This window comes from Spea bombifrons, chromosome 11, assembly GCF_027358695.1.
Source record: "Spea bombifrons isolate aSpeBom1 chromosome 11, aSpeBom1.2.pri, whole genome shotgun sequence".
NCBI classification, from domain to species: Eukaryota; Metazoa; Chordata; class Amphibia; order Anura; family Pelobatidae; genus Spea; species Spea bombifrons.
In genome coordinates this window covers 37,806,932-37,829,559 of record NC_071097.1, presented here as the reverse complement: position 1 = coordinate 37,829,559, position 22,628 = coordinate 37,806,932, and the positions used below count along the sequence as shown (strand labels likewise).

The 22,628-nt window shown below is 48.4% G+C and overlaps 1 protein-coding gene across 2 annotated transcripts; it reads left to right on the top strand.

Moving 5' to 3' along the window:
* The first annotated feature begins 232 nt into the window (after positions 1-232).
* On the top strand, positions 233-22,232 carry GRK5 (G protein-coupled receptor kinase 5). 2 transcript variants are annotated; one of them, XM_053450981.1, is made up of 16 exons: positions 233-316; positions 12,461-12,556; positions 13,424-13,536; positions 14,567-14,644; positions 14,766-14,866; positions 15,161-15,253; positions 15,597-15,660; positions 16,260-16,400; positions 16,527-16,717; positions 17,537-17,574; positions 18,550-18,639; positions 18,793-19,001; positions 19,593-19,730; positions 20,754-20,891; positions 21,191-21,322; positions 21,690-22,232. In XM_053450981.1, the coding sequence occupies exons 1-16, from the start codon at positions 265-267 to the stop codon at positions 21,780-21,782; spliced, it is 1,767 nt and encodes a 588-aa protein (XP_053306956.1). In that variant the 5' UTR covers positions 233-264; the 3' UTR covers positions 21,783-22,232. The 2 variants fall into 2 exon arrangements, with proteins under 2 accessions (XP_053306956.1, XP_053306957.1); XM_053450982.1 differs by lacking the exons at positions 233-316; positions 12,461-12,556; positions 13,424-13,536 and having other exon boundaries at positions 14,628-14,644; positions 15,157-15,253.
* The last annotated feature ends 396 nt before the right edge of the window (positions 22,233-22,628 follow it).

Genomic DNA, 22,628 nt, shown 5'->3' with positions numbered 1-22,628 from the left:
TAACACCACCCATCCTCCAGTTCTTCCCCATTTACCCTCCCCATTCCCCATCACACTCTCTTCTGATGTATCTGCCCTTCCATCCCACCCCCAGGTGCACATTCTCCCCTCCATCTGCCCCTGCACCCCCTCTGTGAATCCCCCTCCGCTCACGCACCCCCTGCCTTTTTTCCCACCTCTCCCCCTCCCCCCCTGCTCCCCTCCCCCTCCCTCCCTCTGCTGCTCCAGAGCTGCTGCAGTGATACCCGGCGAAGGCTGCTGTCAATGGAGCTGGAAAACATTGTGGCCAACACGGTGCTGCTGAAAGCCAGAGAAGGTAAGCGGCGGGGACATAGCTGGGGGCAGGTGGCAAATGATGGAGGCAGCAGGATGCTTCCCTCTCTCTCCTAGGAGATCCTGACATACCTACCTACCCCCATACCCAGGGCTCCCTCCTCGCATGCCCCCCACCCCAGCAGCCCACACACAATCTGCATTTATTGCACATGCATATACTGTGTAAATGCTAGCACACGCATCCTGTGACGGGCACACGCACATACATGTTCGCTGCAGAAGAACAAAGACCTATTGTTATCATATCCCCACATGTAACCAAGACATTTCTAGGGGATTTTACCCCAAAGTACATTCCTATTCACCTGCCCCTTACTAGGGTTATATACCAGGACACCCCCTCCTTTCCATATTATTGTAACCCTTTGTCAACCGCATTCGAGTCCGCAGCCCTGGCAGGGGGTATCAGCCGCACAGCCAGCGGGTATCAGAGCGGCACAGACTGCATCCGTCGGGGCATCCAGACAGCAGCGTTCCCAGCGTCTATATCCCGCAGCTCTGAGCATCTAAGCTTGGGGGGTATCTGTAGGATTTGTGTCGCTGTGAGAACGCACATCAAGCGGTCTCCGTGTGGCAATAAGTCCACCATAATATCATGCGTCAGTAAGCATGGCGGTGCCGTGTCACTTCACGGTATGTGTGGCGGTATCAGGCCTCCCCGTGCGGCTGTCTTTAAATGCCGTGCTGAGGTCCTGGCATTTATCTGTGTTTTACCGTGTCGTGCAGAGGATTGCAATGCAGGCTTCTCCATCAGCGAAAGGGTTAATGTGTCTGCGTCGGTGCCAGCCTACCGGCGGTCTCGTGGCTTCGGTGGGAGGGGGTTCCCTGTTCTACCTGCAGGATGAGAATTGGATGTTAATGCGTCCAAACCGCTTCCCGGAGAGATAAATCCTTAATGACGGGAATCGGCGATCCGGGAGCAGCCGGCGATCCTTCGGAGCGGTTTGTCTTTTCGATCTGGTCGGCACCTGATTGTTTAAACCGTTTAGCGGCGGAGGGTTGGCGAGGACATAGAGCTTTACCTCGTTACTGAAATGCTGTGACCCTCCCAGAGGACCGCCGGGGTAACTGTAACCCTCCCAGAGGACCGCCGGGGTAACTATAACCCTCCCAGAGGACCCCTGGGGTAACTATAACCCTCCCAGAGGACCGCCGGGGTAACTGTAACTCTCCCAGAGGACCGCCGGGGTAACTGTAACCCTCCCAGAGGACCGCCGGGGTAACTGTAACCCTCCCAGAGGACCCCTGGGGTAACTATAACCCTCCCAGAGGACCGCCGGGGTAACTGTAACTCTCCCAGAGGACCGCCGGGGTAACTATAACCCTCCCAGAGGACCGCCGGGGTAACTGTAACCCTCCCAGAGGACCGCCGGGGTAACTGTAACCCTCCCAGAGGACCGCCGGGGTAACTGTAACCCTCCCAGAGGACCGCCGGTGTAACTATAACCCTCCCAGAGGACCGCCGGTGTAACTATAACCCTCCCAGAGGACCGCCGGTGTGACTGTAACGCTCATAGGGACCTGCCGGGGTAACTGTAACCCTCCCAGAGGACCGCTGGGGTAACTGTAACCCTCCCAGGGGACCGCCGGGGTAACTGTAATCATCCCAGGGGACCGCCGGGTTAACTGTAACCCCCCAGAGGCCTGCTGGGGTAACTATAACCTACTTGGAGGACTGGCAGGGTAACTGTAACCCTCCTGGTGGACCACGGGGTAACTCATCATAAATTTAAGGTTTTTTTTTCTCATTTAGCCATAAATTGGTGATTTGAGTTTCAAACCAGGGTTGATACAATGAAGCGGATAACGGGCCAATCGAGAAACATTGTAACAAATGACTTAACCCTTTCCTTGCTCTGATTCAATACTTTCTTGGGCCACGGTTTAGCGGCGGAGGGCTTGGCTGCTCCGGTGTGGTGCAGAGATAGTTAGACGACGTTATAGAAACCCAGACCCTGCTGTCAGATCGGCCCCTGGCGGCCCCCGTCTAGTCGCCCGTTTCGCCTGCTGTAAAGACTTGAACCTTAATCAGTCGTTGGTCTCGTCTTAGATTCAGGTGCTGAATCTGGGAGAAAATGTGATCTGTGCCACAAAATGATGAAATCCCCCCAAGTGAAGCCCCCAGGGTCACGTCACTAACACACGCATGTAAAGCGAGGCAGCCGTGACGTGCGAGAGCGCCTGTATCTCCTCCAAGCGTTTGCCAGGAATTAGCAGGTATCGGGGAGATATAAGCCTATATGACGGCTGCATAATTACCGAGGGTCCTCGAGGTATGGCCGCCGGTTAACCCTTTGAGTGTCAGGGGTCTGGACACAGTTTTCCACCCAGCGGGCTGGGCCAGTGTTTGTAGTTTTGCCATAGTGAAGTTTTAACAAATGAATAACTTTACCTCGGAAAACGTATATATTTATATCTCAGGACAGGATTAGCTTTTCATATATAAACCATGCGTCCCGCCAAGCGACAACACGGGAAAATACACAAGAAAGTTTTTTTCAGCCTCCGTCTAGCCGGCCGCTTCTTCTGCTGCAACGACTCAAACCTTAATCAGCCGTCGGTCAGTATGTCTATCCCATGCATGTTTAATACCCTCGCTGTATTACCCTCTACCACTTCTGCTGGGAGGCTGTTCCACTTATTTATAGCCAGGAGCCATATGTCTACCCCATGCATGTTTAATACCCTCGCTGTATTACCCTCTACCACTTCTGCTGGGAGGCTGTTCCACTTATCTATAATCAGTAGCCATATGCCTACCCCATGCATGTTAAACCCCCTCACTGTATTACCCTCTACCACGTCTGCTGGGAGGGTGTTCCACTTATGTATAATCAGGAGCCATATACCTACCCCATGCATGTTAAACCCCCTCACTGTATTACCCTCTACCACTTCTGCTGGGAAGCTGCTGCAATTACCTACTTCCTCATAATAAAGTAAAACTTCCTTTCATTGCATCCAATTTTCCCACATATTTGCCTGAATTAAATAGTAAAATCTGGCAGAAACTGAAAATATCTGCCCGCTTAGTAAAAGTAATAGATCCACGTAGGGGGGCGTACAGAAGACGTTACAGGGTAGGCACGTGTAACAAAGGGTTAAAGGCCGTATCATATAAGAATGCCCACTGGTAGGGCACGTGGTTTGCACGCAGATCTACGGAAAACCCTCATTAGCGTTCCTATCTTTCTGGCTAAGAGTGATGGTAGTTGTAGTCCGCTCATTTGTTTGTATGTGTGCGTTTATTTTTTTTATTAAAGAGATATTTCTTTGGGGGGGATCGTCCATTGGGGGTCCCCTGTGACATCACAACTGCTGATCCTTCCGTGTTAGCAGGGATCAGACATTTCTCCTGCATGCTGAGCTCACAGTAGATGGCTGCATGCTGGCACTCATTCTTTTTTTAACCCTTTACAGTACTTGTTGCTATGGTAGCGAGTGGCCTTTTTTTCCGCAGATTGGTCGCAGAGCGATCCTCTTCTCCACAGAGAGAGCGTCCCGTTTTGGTGTAATAGTGACCGGTTTTTACAGCAGGGAGAGAGCGGCTGCGCAGGAGATCCGTAGATGGCCTCCAGAGCCCAGTGTGCCCGCGACGTTCCGCTCGCAGATGATCGCGCCGTCCGTGGATCTGCCGTCCGGCAGACATCTCCTCGTCTTCTTCGATTGGATTTGGCTTCTGATTAAATGTTTGAGTGCGAAACGCGTTAGGAGGGTTTTCTTTTTTCGATCCCTCAGCGCCTCGGTGTTTAAGCAGCTTTTTGAAATGAACGCGTGATTTTAGAAGTAATCGCTGCCGGCCGCTGACATCATTTGTAACGTTAGTAAAGTTTGCATGAAGCGAGTATTCGGGATAAAGAGTCTCTTTCACCAAATTCCTTCCTTATCGCTTTTATCCGGGTGAAGGGTTTCAGCGAAGGCGTTTCTCTATAAGCACAGTCAGGTCTTGGAGGATATCGGAAGCTGTCCGCAGTAGTAAGATACTATGTAGCCACTACTCCTTTAGACTGATAACCCTACATAAAGCTCTAGCAACTGGACTGGCATCCCTGGGAAACATAGAAACCTAAAACCTGCCACAGATCGGCCCCATTCCGGCCCATCAAGTCTACTGTAACTGTAGATCTGCTGTAAGGACTCAAACCTTAATCAGCCGTTGTTCTCATCTTAGATTCAGGAGCCGTATGCTTATCCCGCGCATGTTGAATCCCTCACCCCCCATCTGTGCGCAAGGCCCTCCTCATCTTTTATTCCTGTATGTCATCTATGTTATATATGTTATATACTAATAGTACAGCGCTGCCGATATAAATCAATAAATAATGATATGTATCTATATGTGACTATATGTAGCTCGGTGTCTATATGTGACTATATGTAGCTAGGTATCTATATGTGACTATATGTAGCTAGGTGTCTATATGTGACTATATGTAGCTAGGTGTCTATATGTGACTATATGTAGCTAGGTGTCTATATGTGACTATATGTAGCTAGGTATCTATATGTGACTATATGTAGCTAGGTGTCTATATGTGACTATATGTAGCTAGGTATCTATATGTGACTATATGTAGCTCGGTGTCTATATGTGACTATATGTAGCTAGGTATCTATATGTGACTATATGTAGCTAGGTGTCTATATGTGACTATATGTAGCTAGGTGTCTATATGTGACTATATGTAGCTAGGTATCTATATGTGACTATATGTAGCTCGGTGTCTATATGTGACTATATGTAGCTAGGTATCTATATGTGACTATATGTAGCTAGGTGTCTATATGTGACTGTATGTAGCTAGGTGTCTATATGTGACTATATGTAGCTAGGTATCTATATGTGACTATATGTAGCTAGGTATCTATATGTGACTATATGTAGCTAGGTGTCTATATGTGACTATATGTAGCTAGGTATCTATATGTGACTATATGTAGCTAGGTGTCTATATGTGACTATATGTAGCTCGGTGTCTATATGTGACTATATGTAGCTAGGTGTCTATATGTGACTATATGTAGCTAGGTGTCTATATGTGACTATATGTAGCTAGGTGTCTATATGTGACTATATGTAGCTAGGTGTCTATATGTGACTATATGTAGCTAGGTATCTATATGTGACTGTATGTAGCTAGGTATCTATATGTGACTGTATGTAGCTAGGTGTCTATATGTGACTATATGTAGCTAGGTGTCTATATGTGACTATATGTAGCTCGGTGTCTATATGTGACTTTATGTAGCTAGGTGTCTATATGTGACTATATGTAGCTAGGTGTCTATATGTGACTATATGTAGCTAGGTATCTATATGTGACTGTATGTAGCTAGGTATCTGTATGTGACTGTATGTAGCTAGGTGTCTATATGTGACTATATGTAGCTAGGTGTCTATATGTGACTATATGTAACATAGTAACATAGTAACATAGTAACATAGTAACATAGTAGCATAGTTCATAAGGTTGAAAAAAGACCAAAGTCCATCAAGTTCAACCTCTATACATATTGTGTCCCTACCGTGTTGATCCAGAGGAAGGCAAAAAACCCTTATGAAGCCGATGCCAATTGCCCCATACCAGGGGGAAAATTCCTTCCCGACTCCAAATATGGCAATCAGAATAAATCCCTGGATCAACGTTCTGTCCCTATTAATCTACTATCCATAACTTGTGATATTATTGCTTTCAAGAAACACGTCCAGGCTCCTTTTAAACTCTTTTATTGAGTTTACCATTACCACCTCCTCTGGCAGAGAGTTCCATAGTCTCACCGCTCTTACTGTAAAGAACCCCCGTCTGTGCTGGTGTAGAAACCTTCTTTCCTCCAGCCGTAGAGGATGTCCCCTTGTTATAGATCCAGTCCTGGGAGTGATCTCTGTACTGCCCCCTTATATATTTATACATAGTTATTAAGTCCCCCCTAAGCCGTCTTTTCTCCAAACTAAATAACCCTAATTCTGATAATCTTTCTGGGTACTGCAGTCCTTCCATTCCCCTTATTACCCTGGTTGGCCGTCTTTGAACCCTCTCCAGCTCCACTATATCTTTCTTGTACACTGGTGCCCAGTACTGTACACAGTATTCCATGTGTGGTCTGACTAGTGACTTGTACAATGGTAGAATTATTTCCTTGTCATGGGCATCTATGCCCCTTTTGATGCACCCCATGATTTTATTTGCCTTAGCAGCAGCTGCCCGACACTGGTCGCTACAGGTAAATTTACTGTTAAATAAAACCCTCCTAAGTCCTTTTCCATGTCAGTCGTCCCCAGTGTTTTCCCATTTAATACATATTCCCAGCCTGGATTTTTCTTCCCCATGTGCATAACCTTACATTTATCCGTGTTGAACCTCATCTGCCACATCCCAGCCCAAGCCTCCAACCTATGCAGATCCATTTGTAATCGTGCACTGTCCTCTATTGTGTTAACCACGCTACAGAGCTTAGTATCGTCTGCAAAGATTGATACTTTACTATACAATCCCTCTACAAGGTCATTAATAAATATATTAAAAAGAATAGGACCCAAAACTGACCCCTGTGGTACCCCACTAGTAACAGTCACCCACTCAGAGTATGTACCATCAATAACCACCCTCTGTTTCCTATCCCTGAGCCAGTTACTTACCCCCATACACACATTCTCCCCCAGCCCAAGCATTCTCATTTTATGTACCAGCCTTTTATGTGGCACCGTATCAAATGCTTTGGAAAAATCAAGATATACGACATCCAGCGATTCTCCCCGATCCAGTCTTGAGCTCACCTCCTCATAAAAGCTGATCAGGTTAGTTTGACCGGACCGGTCCCTTGTAAACCCAATGCTGATATGGAGTCATACATTTATTTTCATTGAGATTCTCCAAAATAGCATCTCTTAGGAAACCCTCAAACAGTTTACATACAACAGAAGTTAAACTAACCGGCCTATAATTCCCCGGGTCACTTTTTGTCCCCTTTTTGAATATTGGCACAACATTTGCAATGCGCCAGTCCTGGGGAACAGACCCGGTCACTATAGAGTCCTTGAATATTAGAAATAGGGGTCTGTCTATTACATTACTTAACTCCCTTAGAACGCGGGGGTGAATGCCATCTGGACCTGGTGATTTGTCTATTTTGATATTTTTTAGGCGGCGCTGCACTTCTTCCTGGGTTAGACAGGCGACATGTACTGGGGCATTTATCTCATCCTGCTGTATATTACCTGGCATTTCATTTTCCTCTGTGAATACAGCAGAGAAGAATATATTTAATAGATTCGCTTTTTCCTGATCCCCGTCTATAACGTCTCCCTCATTACTTTTTAAGGGGCCGACGCTTTCATTTTTAACCTTTTTACTATTTATATAGTTAAAGAACATTTTGGGGTTTGTTTTACTCTCTTTGGCAATGAGTCTTTCTGTCGCCACTTTTGCTGCTTTTATCTGATTTTTACATAGCTAGGTGTCTATATGTGACTATATGAAGCTAGGTGTCTATATGTGACTATATGTAGCTAGGTGTCTATATGTGACTGTATGTAGCTAGGTATCTATATGTGACTATATGAAGCTAGGTGTCTATATGTGACTATATGTAGCTAGGTGTCTATATGTGACTATATGTAGCTAGGTGTCTATATGTGACTATATGTAGCTAGGTGTCTATATGTGACCATATGAAGCTAGGTGTCTATATGTGACTATATGTAGCTAGGTGTCTATATGTGACTATATGTAGCTAGGTGTCTATATGTGACTATATGTAGCTAGGTGTCTATATGTGACTATATGAAGCTAGGTGTCTATATGTGACTATATGAAGCTAGGTGTCTATATGTGACTATATGTAGCGAGGTATCTATATGTGACTATATGTAGTTAGGTGTCTATATGTGACTATATGTAGCTAGGTGTCTATATGTGACTATATGTAGCTAGGTATCTATATGTGACTATATGTAGCTAGGTGTCTATATGTGACTATATGTAGCTAGGTATCTATATGTGACTATATGTAGCTAGGTATCTATATGTGACTATATGTAGCTAGGTATCTATATGTGACTGTATGTAGCTAGGTATCTATATGTGACTATATGTAGCTAGGTATCTATATGTGACTGTATGTAGCTAGGTATCTATATGTGACTATATGTAGCTAGGTATCTATATGTGACTATATGTAGCTAGGTGTCTATATGTGACTATGTGTAGCTTGGTGTCTATATGTGACTATATGTAGCTAGGTATCTATATGTGACTGTATGTAGCTAGGTATCTATATGTGACTGTATGTAGCTAGGTGTCTATATGTGACTGTATGTAGCTAGGTATCTATATGTGACTATATGTAGCTAGGTATCTATATGTGACTATATGTAGCTCGGTGTCTATATGTGACTATATGTAGCTAGGTGTCTATATGTGACTATATGTAGCTAGGTATCTATATGTGACTGTATGTAGCTAGGTATCTATATGTGACTTTATGTAGCTAGGTGTCTATATGTGACTGTATGTAGCTAGGTATCTATATGTGACTATATGTAGCTAGGTGTCTATATGTGACTATATGTAGCTCGGTGTCTATATGTGACTATATGTAGCTCGGTGTCTATATGTGACTGTATGTAGCTAGGTGTCTATATGTGACTATATGTAGCTAGGTATCTATATGTGACTATATGTAGCTAGGTGTCTATATGTGACTATATGAAGCTAGGTGTCTATATGTGACTATATGTAGTTAGGTGTCTATATGTGACTATATGTATCGAGGTATCTATATGTGACTATATGTAGCTAGGTGTCTATATGTGACTATATGTAGCTAGGTGTCTATATGTGACTATATGAAGCTAGGTGTCTATATGTGACTATATGCAACTAGGTGGGTACTGTGAGTGCACACTCAGGCTCACACTTCTGTGCTAAACATGGAGGAATGCGGTTGTCCTTTTAGTGTGGATTTTAGCGGAGTGTGGGGGGTATCCGTTATAATTACCCCCTTCGTTCATCATTTAACACACAGGACAGTTTTCGGGCCCCTGGACTGAAATTTTTTGTCCCGAAACATTTTTACCCCAAGCTCGGAAACATGCGATTGCATTCGTCGCGGGGTCAGCGTGTCCTGTCGGCTGCGTCTCTACAAAGGTGGGGCACAACGGGGGTCACCCTGAGGATTAACCCTTTCTGCTCCCTGTGACCACTGTGTCCCACAATCAATTCCTGAGTTATTAATGTGCCTTTTAACAGCACTGAAAAGGTTAATGCATCTGTGCCAGATTCTTCCGGATCCACATAGGGTTCCAGGAAGTCCAGCCGGCCAAGGAGAGCGCAGGGTTAACCAAGGGACCCCCCTGTGGCTTTCAGGAGGGTTTCCTCGGTTAATGCACCTGGGCAGGTAATTGGGGGGCGACAGAGACCCTCTGCTCGGGAGAGCGGTGTTTGCCAGTCTGGGTCCCGACCGGCACGCACGGTAATCACACCGACACCTAACTGCCCCCAGGCTTCAAATTAAACCCCCTAACTGCCCTGGGCCTCAAATAAAACCCCCTAACTGCCCCCAGGCCTCAAATAAAACCCTGCTAACTACCCCAGGCTTCAAATAAACCCCCCTAACTGCCCCCCGGCTTCAACCCCCCCAACTGCCCCCAGGCTTCGCATAAAACCCTCCTAACTACCCCAGGCATCAAATAAAACCCCCCTAACTGCCCCCAGGCTTCAAATAAAACCCCCTAACTGCCCCCAGGCTTCAAACCCCCCCAACTGCCCCAGGCTTCAAATAAAACCCTCCTAACTACCCAGGCATCAAATAACCCCCCCCCTAACTGCCCCCGGGCCCCAGGGTACAACCTCACTGCAAACGGCAAGTAGGCATCAAATCCTGCGTCAAAGTTTGGTCGTCATAGGAACCTATAGAAAAGTCCCATCTGTATGGTGGTTCCATTGGTTGCCATGGTGATAAGACCACTTTCCCGGGATATATGTGTTGTGGGTTGGGGGCCGGTGGGGCGATTGCGTCCCGTGCTGTGAGAGCGACGCAGGAAGCTGGAAATGTTCAAATAATAACTGATCGGAATAACTGGCAGAAAATCCGAGAAAAGCTCGCTGGCCGGGGCGGAATCGCTCCCACTGACCTCATTAACCCTTCTCACAACCGCCATGTTTAACCTTATGCGGCACTTACGAGGTTAATACTTTGTTACCGCCGAAACACCTGCCAAATTCTGCTCTGCAGGGTTTATGTTTCTCATATATGTTTAAATACCCCCCCATGAACCTGCACCACTTCTGCTGGGAGGCTGTTCTACTTACCCACTACCCTCCCAAAGGGGAGAACCCACATGTTGTAGTTTATCTGAAAAAAGGAGCAGCCCCCAATAGCTGCAACCAAGACCCCCGAGCAGAGACAGCCTGTCCTCAGAAATAAAACAAACACTTGAAAACACATCTGTTATTGTTAAATCCGACGTTATTTTCTTCCATTTCAGTCACAGAGTTTCCTTTTTCTTCCTTTTTTGAGGGAAAACAGCAGATGGTGAAAATAAGTCGGTTTCTGCTGAATGAAGGAGGGAAAAGCCGCCTGCGATAGAACGCTTCGCGCCGTCGCAGTAAATGCATCGCCGGGACAGTCTGTACCTGGGGAGGGAATCGTTACGCGCGGATACTCTGTATCACTGTGTGCTGCGCCGCGCTCACTGTCATCATCAGCATGTGTCATTCTATAACGCGCTCTTCTTTCCTGTATGATCAGTATTTGATTTTCTGCAATGGCGCAGATCGCCCCCCGGCGGCCCCCGTCTAGTCGCCCGTTTATCCTCCTTAATCAGTCGTTGGTCTCATCTTAGATTCAGGAGCCGTATGTCTATCCCATGCATGTTTAATCCCCTCACTGTATTACCCTCTACCACCTCTGCTGGGAGGCTGTTCCACTTATCTATAGTCAGGAGCCGTATGTCTATCCCATGCATGTTTAATCTCCTCGCTGTGTTACCCTCTACCACCTCTGCCTCATGTTTTTTAATGAAAGCTGTTTTCAGCCAATGGGCGATGCCCTTTTCGGTCCGGTTATCTACACAGAGCTCAGATTTTGACATACAGATGTCACAGGTGATGTCACAGGTGATGTCACAGGTTACTTACACCCTAAAGTCGCCTTCGTATTATTCGTTATTACCCGCCTTCATTATTATTAATAAAATCTACTTCTGGGTATGGGCTGGGGGGTTCTGCCCGGTTACTGTTTTTCTGGCTTATATGATGGGAGTTGGAGTCGCTTCTCTTTGATATTAAATTGTTGGATATTCAGAGAATGACTCTCTAGCCCTCCTGCTGGAGGCGGCTGGTACTGCAGGCTGCATCATTAGAAGTATTAGAATCGGGGTAAATTATTTTATATTTTATCATCATCATCATTATTATTATTATCCTTATTGATATTATTATTGATATTATTATTATTATTATTATATATAACACCCCCATATTCCTCGGCGCTGTACACTGGGCCTTTTATTGTTTTCATATAGGTAACATTAGCTCCATAAGGAAACTGATATCCCTCGCTTCGTCTTCATTAAAATGTATTCATAATAATGTTATTATTAATCATTTATATTTCTGCTCCGTCGCTTCCCGGAGTCATTTAAAAGAGCAATTCTGGTGCATAGTCTTTCAAGTGGTCTTATCGCCATGGCAACTTGCTGACTGGACCATTCTATCGGTTACTATGGTGATAAGACCACTTGGCAGCATCGGGCTGCTGGGATGCAGGAAGCGGGAAACATTATTTTTGTAGAAGACGCGCCGTTATTTATAACGTGGAACGCCGGCGCTGCTTCGGTGACGGACGCTGAGCTGACGATGAAGGAAACCAGTAAGGACTGAAAAGGTGTCGCATCCCGAGGCAGGCAGCTGCTGTACCCTCTGGACATGGCTGAGCATCATAGGAGTCATTGTCCATGGGGGGCACTTATTTCGGCGTATTTTGTGCCGGCAGATGTTAGGAGGGTTGGTGGAATTCCTGTGTCTTGTTGACCCGTAAGCTCTGTACCGGCGCTCTGCTGGTGGCGCGGGGTTCGCGTGGATCCGGCGGCTTTAATGCTGAGATCGTCTTCTGTCTCTAACAGGAGGAGGAGGGAAACGTAAAGGCAAGAGCAAGAAGTGGAAGGAGATCCTGAGATTCCCGCACATCAGCCAATGCGAGGAGCTGCGCAGGAACACGGGTGAGACGTGGCGCATGGACAACGCCGGTACAGCGCCGAGTATGTGGCATGTACAAAAAGGAGTACATACGTCCCACATGCTGTAGGGGGCAGCACTTTACCTGCTCCGCAATGTGTGAAAAGATTTCCTCCCTAATGGAATTATTAGCCTTACCCATACCTCCCATGTGCCCGATATTAACTGAAACAGTCCTGATTTCTGGGCACGGTTCCCCTGAGGATAGTGGCGGATGGAGTCCGTGGCAGCTGACTGCATATATAAGCCGTAGACTCTCTAATATCCGTCACGTGATGCTTCCCTGGGCGGAAAGGGTTAAAACCGGATGATAAAAGTGAAATGAACGTCGTGGTTCGGTGGCGGGCCCCACATTGTGCCCTCACTGCATGCTCCATCCTCCCTAGAAGCCCTGGCACCAGGTGGTGCCGTTTGATGGGGGCTTTGTTCTGATGCCCCCACTGCCTGGTGCTTGCTATAGAAAGTGGGATTGTCTGAGGCATGCGCGTGCAGGAGAATCACGTGTTCCGCTGCGTGTGCGATGCGTGTCAGCAGAGGTAACCCCTCCAGTAACGATATACGAGAGTGAAGTGGGGGGGGGTTGTTTTTAGGGATCCCGCAGATATTTCCACGCTCTGGAAGCACAAAGTGCAGGAAACGGCTGCAAATATTTACTCCAGAATAATCTTTTCTGGAAGTTTGGGGAATGTTGGCTCATCAGTCAGAATTCTGTGAATTCATGCGTTTTCGGTCCGCTGAAGGAAACGTCTATTTAATGCAGGATTCTATAGGTTAGTTTGTGGAACCCCAGGGATGCCCCGCTGTGACATTTTGGCCGATCGGTCGCTCACGCTGTCCTTCTGCTTTCCTAGAGAGAGATTATTACACGCTCTGCGAGAAGCAGCCAATCGGGAGGCTCCTTTTCCGCCAGTTCTGCGAGGCGCAGCCGGAGCTCGAATGCCTCATCCGCTTCCTGGATGCTGTGGTAAGTGGACGGAGATTTCCCCCCCAGGAAATATCATTCTAAAAAATGTCTCTGTCTTATAGCCCAATATATACCCCGGGACCCCCCGAATTATCTGCCCCTGGGGCTGCTCAGTTCAGGCCTGGACAGCTGGGGCCGCTTTTCTTCCCTACTGATTTCCAATTGCCTATAATAACTGTCCTTATAGAAACCATAACTATTCAGGAGGTAAAGGTACTCTAAATGAAGTCACCTGAATGCAAGCAGGGATTCCAGCTATTGTTAAATCAGGGGAGAATATTAGGGAGTCTGTGTGACCCAGAGAATCTGCCCATTTACCCTGAGTCTGGGGTAAAAACCCAGAGAATCTGCCCATTTACCCTGATTCTGGGGTAAAAACCCAGAGAATCTGCCCATATACCCTGAGTCTGGGGTGAAAACCCAGAGAATCTGCCCATATACCCTGAGTCTGGGGTAAAAACCCATAGAATCTGCCCATATACCCTGAGTCTGGGGTAAAAACCCAGAGAATCTGCCCATTTACCCTGATTCTGGGGTAAAAACCCAGAGAATCTGCCCATTTACCCTGATTCTGGGGTAAAAACCCAGAGAATCTGCCCATATACCCTGAGTCTGGGGTAAAAACCCAGAGAATCTGCCCATTTACCCTGATTCTGGGGTAAAAACCCAGAGAATCTGCCCATTTATCCCAAGACGCTAAGAATAAGCTCCAAAAACAGCAAGAAGTTGAGAAACGTCATTCTTTTTAAAGTTTTTTTTATTGTATTTTATTATCAGCCGTTAAATCGTGTATTTAAAAATAAAATGTAATGATGTCATAACCCCGATACACTGCACCCCCCTTACTGCTGCCGCTATATGTGAACGGGACGCTATAGAGCTGCGCATGTGCTAGCGCCACCTATGGGGAGGACTGGAGGGAGTGTGACGCCATAATACGGTCTCACTGGAGCTGAAATGTACCTGCCCCCTGGTTCTCCCCCTCCGAGGGGCATTTACTGAGCCTCCCTAACCCTTCTTTCATCCTCAGGCAGAGTATGAGGTCACCCCGGACGAAAAACTAGGAGAGAAAGGAAAGGAGATATTACTGAAATACCTCACCCCGGAGGTGAGTGAGACGGGGTATTACAGTCTGGGGTAATCCTTTCCACCACCTCACTATATGGGGGTGGGTGGGGGGTGGAAGGAGGTAAATGTTTGCTCTGTGTGACCGTCTTTTTCCTCCCCAGTCCCCTGTTTACGTCTCGGAAGTTGGACAGGACATCGTCCACCAGATGGAGGAGAAGCTGGAAATCAGTCCGTTCAAAGATCTTTTCTTTCACTGTGCAAAGTAAGTGTCCTTTAACGCTGACACGGAGACGGCTTGCGTGTGAGAAACACCACGACATACGTGTGAGAAACACGCTATTATTCACAGGATTACCAGCCAATAACAGTGCAGGACGGGACGTGATCCCCTGTAAATTCGATTAAAGCTGCCGTTCCACCGAACATTTAGCCGGGAATACATAATTGTCATGTGACACAGGGACGGGCGTGTATTTCCGGGTTCCCCGGGGGGTTTAGGCTCCGGGCCGTCATTGTTCGGGGCTATAAAATGCATCTCCTTTTCCCTCTGAGATAGATCTGTGTTCGACTACCTGAGCGGGGAGCCTTTCCAGAGCTACCTGAACAGCATGTACTACGACCGCTTCCTGCAGTGGAAGTGGCTGGAGAGGTGAGAAGACGCTGCGCCCCCACCCCCCCCGGGCCTGCCGCGGGACCCCCAGACACACTCGCTCTTCAACCATTAAACCCAGAACGGCCCAGTTCATTCCACCGCTGCTCTTTAACCTTCTACGGTGCATATTGTAAGAGTGCGAGGCGGGTAACGTAACTGCCGGGGCGCCCGCGGCAAATACATAAATCTAAAGTTACGCAGCTTACCGGCCAGACGCCTGTATTTTACTCTCAATGCCCAGAAATAATCACCGAATAAAACGCCCCACTAGCGATTATTAAACGTTAAGAGCGGCAGATGGCGGCGGCGGCATGCGCAGTAACGTCTCGTTATCTTCCAGGCAGCCCGTAACAAAGAACACATTTCGCCAATACCGAGTCCTGGGGAAAGGCGGCTTTGGAGAGGTGAGTGCGCGGCCGTCAGGATAGGGTTAATCGTCACACATATATATATATTTATATATATATATATATATATACTGGGCTCGGGCAGAACGTCTTTAAAGCTGCCGTTCCACCTGCTCTGCTGAATTTAACACTTTTATAACCAAATGCAGCACTAGAAGCATCATACCCAGGCTGGCCAAATGCCCCAAACCTTTCTCCCAAATAATGATTTTACTAACATTTCCTCCTGGGAACACTTAATTGTCACGTGACACAAAATCAGGCGCTGATAGGGTGTTGCCATAGAAGCAGAGATATGTTCTTTAAAGGATAGTTTCTGTGTTTTATGTGATTAAACCTCCAGGGAGAGCAATTAATGTCTAATTGGAACAGCGGCTTTAATGAAATGCTCCCAGCATGCCAGCTGTAGGGTAACTAAACCCATGGGGCAATTGTGTGGTTATCTTTTAGGGGGTGCGAGGAGCGTGTTACAGGGCGGGTTCAGGGACTGACGCGTTTTACGCTGATTCATGGCGCTCACTGGATCATTCCTCTCCACGCCGTACAGCGCAGGGCACACTGATAGCCAGGTAATAACAGGAGCGTGTGATTGGCAGGTGTGCGCCTGTCAGGTCAGAGCCACGGGGAAGATGTACGCCTGCAAACGGCTGGAGAAGAAAAGGATCAAAAAGAGAAAAGGGGAATCGATGGCGCTGAACGAGAAGCAGATACTGGAGAAGGTGACCAGCAGATTCGTGGTAAGGAGCAGGCGGCCCCCGGGGGCCGCTACTAACGGGGGGGCTTAGTAGCTGGGAGACCCCGGAGATGGTCTCCTGTATCAGTAATAATGGCGGTGAGGTGGAAACGCGTTTGGCTGTCCGCAGGTGAACCTGGCGTATGCGTACGAGACGAAGGACGCGCTGTGCCTGGTGCTGACGCTCATGAACGGCGGAGACCTGAAGTTCCACATCTATAACATGGGGAACCCCGGCTTCCAGGAGGACCGGGCCTCGTTCTACGCCGCCGAGATCCTGTGCGGCCTCGGACACCTCCACAAAGAGAGCATCGTTTACCGGTGAGACCGCCAGGCAAACGGAAAACAAACCGGCGGCACGCTTAGGCGGCTGGCGCCTAAAGGAACCCGACGAGGTTTATTTCACCCTACGGATACATTCAATGTCCAGGGCAGAACGTGGGGTGGCCGTCCGTGGGGCCGAGAATTCAGTGTCTGAACCGGGCGACGGGCGGGCGTTTGATGATAAGTTAGGCAGAAAGTCGATATGACGAAGTCACTGCCGAGGTCTGCGCATGTTCCGGGGAACATAACATTTCTAAACTTGAGGAAAAACTGGCTGAAGTAATGAATTCCGCTCTCACTTAATCCCATACTGCAGGGTTTGTGTAAAAAAAAAAAAGTTGCAGGTGATTGCGGGCGACGTAATGTACGGAAGGTTTACTTTACCCAGAGGGCGATAGATAAGTGGAACAACCTCCCAGCAGAGGTGGCAGAGGGTAAAACAGCGAGGGTATTAAACATGCATGGGATAGACATACGGCTCCTGAATCTAAGACGAGACCAACGACTGATTAAGGTTTGAGTCTTTACAGCAGGAGAAACGGGCGACTAGACGGGGGCCGCCGGGGGCCGATCTGCCGGCAGGGTCTATTTTTCTATCGGAACAGGAGGCTGAAACACGGCTTTTTGGGGAAAACTCTTATTTCACCCCATTTATTGAACAGCCTGGAGGTCACATGAGTCCAAACACAGTGTGATACAGACTGAAATGAATCTTGCCCCCCCCAGGCAGATACAGCTACCGCTGGTCTATTAACCCTCCAGGTGCCAGGGAGGGCAGAATACGGATCTCAAATATTGTCTTTTTATGTTTTTTAGAGACCTGAAACCAGAAAACATCCTCCTCGATGATTACGGTCAGTGTCCGGTCACTGCGCCGCGTGTTACATGATCACGCATTATTCCGTGTCACATGATCACGCCTCGTCCCGTGTCACATGATCACGCCTCGTCCCGTGTCACATGATCACGCATCATCGCGTGCAGAGCATCATGCAGATATAAACTTCTAGTACAACCCCTGTTATTGTGCTGAAGCGCCAGCATATACTGTGACGCTGTAAACGTGAACTCCTGACAGAACCCTGAGAGAAGGGCCGGGCCCAGGAGCTGACGCTCAGTGACGTCTGTGCTTGGGATTGTGTATATAACATGTCAGGCCCTGAAGTGCTGGCCTCAGCTGCGGCTTTTGTTACTATTCTGAGGCCACGACTGACACGAAACTCACAAACACGGCTGAAAAATGGACTCTTTCCACCATAAAATATCCATTTATCAGCCGCAGGGATCGTTCCGTGTCGGGGAGGAATTAGCGCATCCCACGCAGAATTACACCGAGTTAGTATATACTGCAGGGGAGGAATAAACCCCGAGGTGCAAATAAGCGGAGAATAAAACTCTCATTACTTTTTAATCATAAAGTTCACAATAATTCTATAATAGTGTCAGGGGTTTCTGCTGCGCACCCTGACTCTGAATACTCTCAGCCAGCCTCGATGCAGGTGTTTGCTGGGGATTCGCTGAGCAGCGTATGAAGTCATTGGGTCCGTATAGTGGTAGAGAGTATCTAATAAATGAGTTCTATCAGCATCAGGATTAGTTCCCTGGGAATCGGACTAATGTTGGACTTCAACTCCCATCAGCTGAGCCACTCACGCAGATGTCTTCATCTGGGGCCGGTGGGAGGTGTGAGTGAGTTCTCGCTCTTTTATAGGGATATAGGAGGAATGAGAAGTGTCAGCTCTGCGGGCCGGTGGGTGGTGACATTTTGGCGTGCAGAGCCCCCCGCTGTCCCCCGAGACCTCACTGCGCGTTCTGGCCTTTTATTTCAGGTCACATAAGGATATCGGACTTGGGCCTCGCTGTGAAAATCCCTGAAGGGGAGACGATCCGCGGCCGCGTTGGAACCGTCGGGTACATGGGTACGTGAGCTATTATATGGGGAGGAATCACACACTGGGTGTGTCCCGTGGGGTCGTCCTATGAGGGGGCGGTCTGGGCGTGTCCTGTGAGGTGGGGGCTGTGGGTGGTACCCGGTCTCTGTCGTCTCGGTAACCTGTGCTCTTCCTTTCCAGCCCCTGAGGTTCTCAATAACCAGCGCTACACTTTCTGCCCCGACTACTGGGGCCTCGGCTGCCTCATCTACGAGATGATCGCCGGCCAGTCCCCGTTCAGGGGCCGCAAGGAAAAGGTCAAGAGGGAGGAGGTGGACAGGAGGGTCCTGGAGACGGAGGAGGTTTACACCCAAAAGTTCTCTGAAGAGGCAAAGTCTGTGTGTAAAATGGTGCGTGGCTCACATACAAAAGGTTTGGTCTTATCACCATAGCAACCAACGGCATGATCCTGCTGATTGGACCAGTCTATTGGGTGCAACAAGACAACTTATCGTGGGACATGTGACGGACGCCGCCAACGACATCTCAGACAAGAACCCGCCACGCAGCTCGGTCACGGATGAGGCCGACGTCCTCGGAGCGGATCCCGGGGGGACTCGCAGAGATTTACTTTATAGACGTTTTTAGCTTTGATATTTTTAGGGGTGATTTTAGGGAATTTGCGGCCTAAAAGTTATCCCCGTATTGCAGCCTTTTGACTTTAACAGAATTTATTAACCGTTTTTGACAGAAACCCCTCTTCTTGACACTAATGCCCCTCGCTGTACACCCAGCACCCTGCCTGTTTACCTTTAATCCCCCCCCAGCGACATGAGTTACATTGTAACACGGGGGTCCCTTAGACCAACCCCCTCCCCCGAGTGATGCACGTAATACTGTTCTATATAACACGATATAATATATAACATGATAACGGCTGCTGCTAAACGTGTTCTCCGCGTGATGTTTTACACGCCTTCCGTCTGTCTCTTTCCTGACAGCTGCTCACCAAAGACGTCAAGCAGAGGTTGGGGTGTCAGGAGGGGAGGGCGATGGAGGTGAAGCGGCACCCCTTCTTCAGACTCATAAACTTTAAACGTCTGGAAGCCGGAATCATGGACCCCCCGTTTATCCCTGACGTGAGTACCATGTGACGTGATTGGAGGGGAAATGAATACATACCCATTGTACCGTGCTGCGGAATAGGACGGTGCTATATAAATCAATAATAAAAGTGCTTCCCATTTGGCACTTTTGTTTTGGGGGTGTGGTTAGAGGCACGGCTGGGAGGGGGCTATTAGAAGAATAATGGGTTTTATTTGCCCCGTTTATTTATAAAAACCCTCATACCCAGCAAACATTCTGGGATAGTCCAGAGCTAACTATCTGCCTGTTGTTCAGCTACAACTCCCATTAGTCTCAGCTGAAGATCAATGCCGGGCAGTGGCGCAGGTCAGTCACATGAGGTTACCTGTTGGCTGAGATTGGCCCTTGAGGTCACCTGTTGGCTGAGATCGGCCCTTGAGGTCACCTGTTGGCTGAGATCGGCCCTTGAGGTCACCTGTTGGCTGAGATCGGCCCTTGAGGTCACCTGTTGGCTGAGATCGGCCCTTGAGATCACCTGTTGGCTGAGATCGGCCCTTGAGGTCACCTGTTGGCCGAGATCGGCCCTTGAGGTCACCTGTTGGCTGAGATAGGCCCTTGAGGTCACCTGTTGGCTGAGATCGGCCCTTGAGGTCACCTGTTGGCTGAGATCGGCCCTTGAGGTCACCTGTTGGCTGAGATCGGCCCTTGAGGTCACCTGTTGGCTGAGATCGGCCCTTGAGGTCACCTGTTGGCTTTCCCGTCTCCAGAAATGCATGTTTGGGAAACAATCTCCGCAGCGCTGCGTCCGTGTTTGTCTTCTGCTTTGGCGCAGATCCTCCAAACAGCTGATTACTTTACACTGGAATGGGGGGGATCAGCATTTTATGAACCTTTAACCCTTTGCGTCTCTCGTGCTTGATACCAATGACGTGTTCAGAGCTGTAACACACGGCACGCTCCTCAGTTCCCGTGCGTGACACTAGGAGGCGCCGTCTTTCCACTCCTGATTCTAGATGTCGGGGATCATGTATTGATAATTCTGCAGCTGATCATTAATGCCCCGCTTGCCGTTTCAGCCCCGGGCCGTGTACTGTAAGGACGTCTTGGACATAGAGCAATTCTCAACGGTTAAAGGCGTCAACCTGGACCAAACGGACGACGATTTCTACACAAAGTTCTCAACCGGCTCCGTGTCAATCCCGTGGCAGACCGAGGTAAGGAGACACGGTGGTCTCCCTCTGAGATCAAGCCCCTGGCAGGATGTACCACGGGGGAGACGCAGGGTGCATTAGATTTCACTTATTTAAAGGCTGCAGAATCCCCTGAGTGCAGATCCATTTGGAGAACTGGATCACCCCTCCCCCCAACATGGGGTCACTGGCAACGAGTCCGTGGCCCGCTGTATACCGTCGCTTGTCCCACACGTTACCCATAAGCCACAAGGTCTCATTAAAGTGCCGGCTGCACACGTTATGCACACGATTTACCCGCAATTCACTCTTTATTCCCATAGATGATAGAGACCGAATGCTTCAAGGAACTGAACCAGTTTGGGCCAAACGGGACCCTTTCCCCCGACCTGAATAGGAGTCACCCTCCGGAGCCGCCCAAGAAGAGCCTCCTCCATCGCATATTTAAACGTCAGGTGAGCGGCGAGGGCCAGGGGGGTTAGAGGACAGGAGCCGGGGGAATTCCACGACGTCAAAAGAGCGTTTAGAGCAAATCTCCGTGGAGACGGCAGACCGCATAGTTCTACTGTAATCGCTAGCAGATGTATAGATCGATGAGCTGTGCTGGGTGTGTCCTAATAGAAGCCCCGCCTCCTACCTGCCCATTCTCATCATGTTACCCACGTGTTTCATTTATAAGGCATTTGATGCTTAAGGGTGGTCATTGGGGGTCTCTGCCTTGGGGTACCCAGGGTATGCTGCGGCATAGATATCCTGTTCCGGAATGCTCTAGCACCGCCCAGCACTGTGTATAACGCATCTCCTCTCTTTTTTTGTTTTTAGCACCAAAATAATTCCAACAGCTCGCCGAGCTCCTGCCTGAACCATCACACGAGCGCAAACCACATCAGCACCAACTCCACGGGCAGCAGTTAGTGAGAACCGGGCAGCGGTGCGGAAACCAGCGTCTGATGAGCTGAGCCTCCTCTGCCGGTGACAGCCAGAGAGACGGAGCGCGAGACCCCTGAGCCGCTCTCGCCGGGAGAAGCCTGTCTGCGTCTTGGTGGGATGGAGGGAGGGGAGTTGGCTTTGTCTTCGCCCAGCGATGCCTCCCGGGTGGATGGCGTAAGACGTTCGCTCAGGTCTGTGATTGGACGAGGGGGGCACAGGGTCCCCCGTTATTTAAGATTGGCGTGGAACCCGGAAGCGAGAAAAAATTCCACCCCCTCCAACTCTGCAATAGAACATTGACACCTGCATGTAACAGACGGACATCGCATCATACGCAGGGCTAGCGGCCCCCGCGCCCTGCCCCCGCGGCACCAGAGACCACGCTTCTCACACCCGCCGGATAGCTAGGCTTTTTATAAAAAAAAACAGCAAAAATCAGAAAAAAAACTTTTTTTTTGTAAGCTTTGCTCCTGTGTTTACATTTTTTATCATTTGTATTTATTATGTGATGCTTTTAAGAGGCTGCGGGGTGGTCGCATCACACATCGGCTTTAACCTTTTCCCTGCTGGACTGGCCTGCAGTGCGTTATACATCACCTTTCCTCCAGTAAAAGGGTTTATTCTGTAACAAGTACGACGTTCAACGCAAACTGAAATGTTTGTACAGTTAGGGGTGAAATAAGATTCAATAAAAAAAACAACAAAATTCATTTCATATAAAAAATGTGACGATATTCCCGTTATATTCCTGTTATATTCCCGTTATATCCCTGTTATATTCCTGTTATATTCCCGTTATATTGCGTTATATCCCCTTTATTTCTCCGTTAT

What these genes read in the sequence shown, in the direction of transcription:
- GRK5 (XM_053450981.1), top strand. Translation starts at nt 265, where the DNA reads ATGGAGCTGGAAAACATTGTGGCCAACACGGTGCTGCTGAAAGCCAGA. An exon ending in AAAGAGAGCATCGTTTACCG is followed by an intron (nt 16,718 to 17,536) that starts GTGAGACCGCCA and finishes TATGTTTTTTAG; the next exon opens with AGACCTGAAACCAGAAAACA. An exon ending in CAAAGTCTGTGTGTAAAATG is followed by an intron (nt 19,002 to 19,592) that starts GTGCGTGGCTCA and finishes CTTTCCTGACAG; the next exon opens with CTGCTCACCAAAGACGTCAA.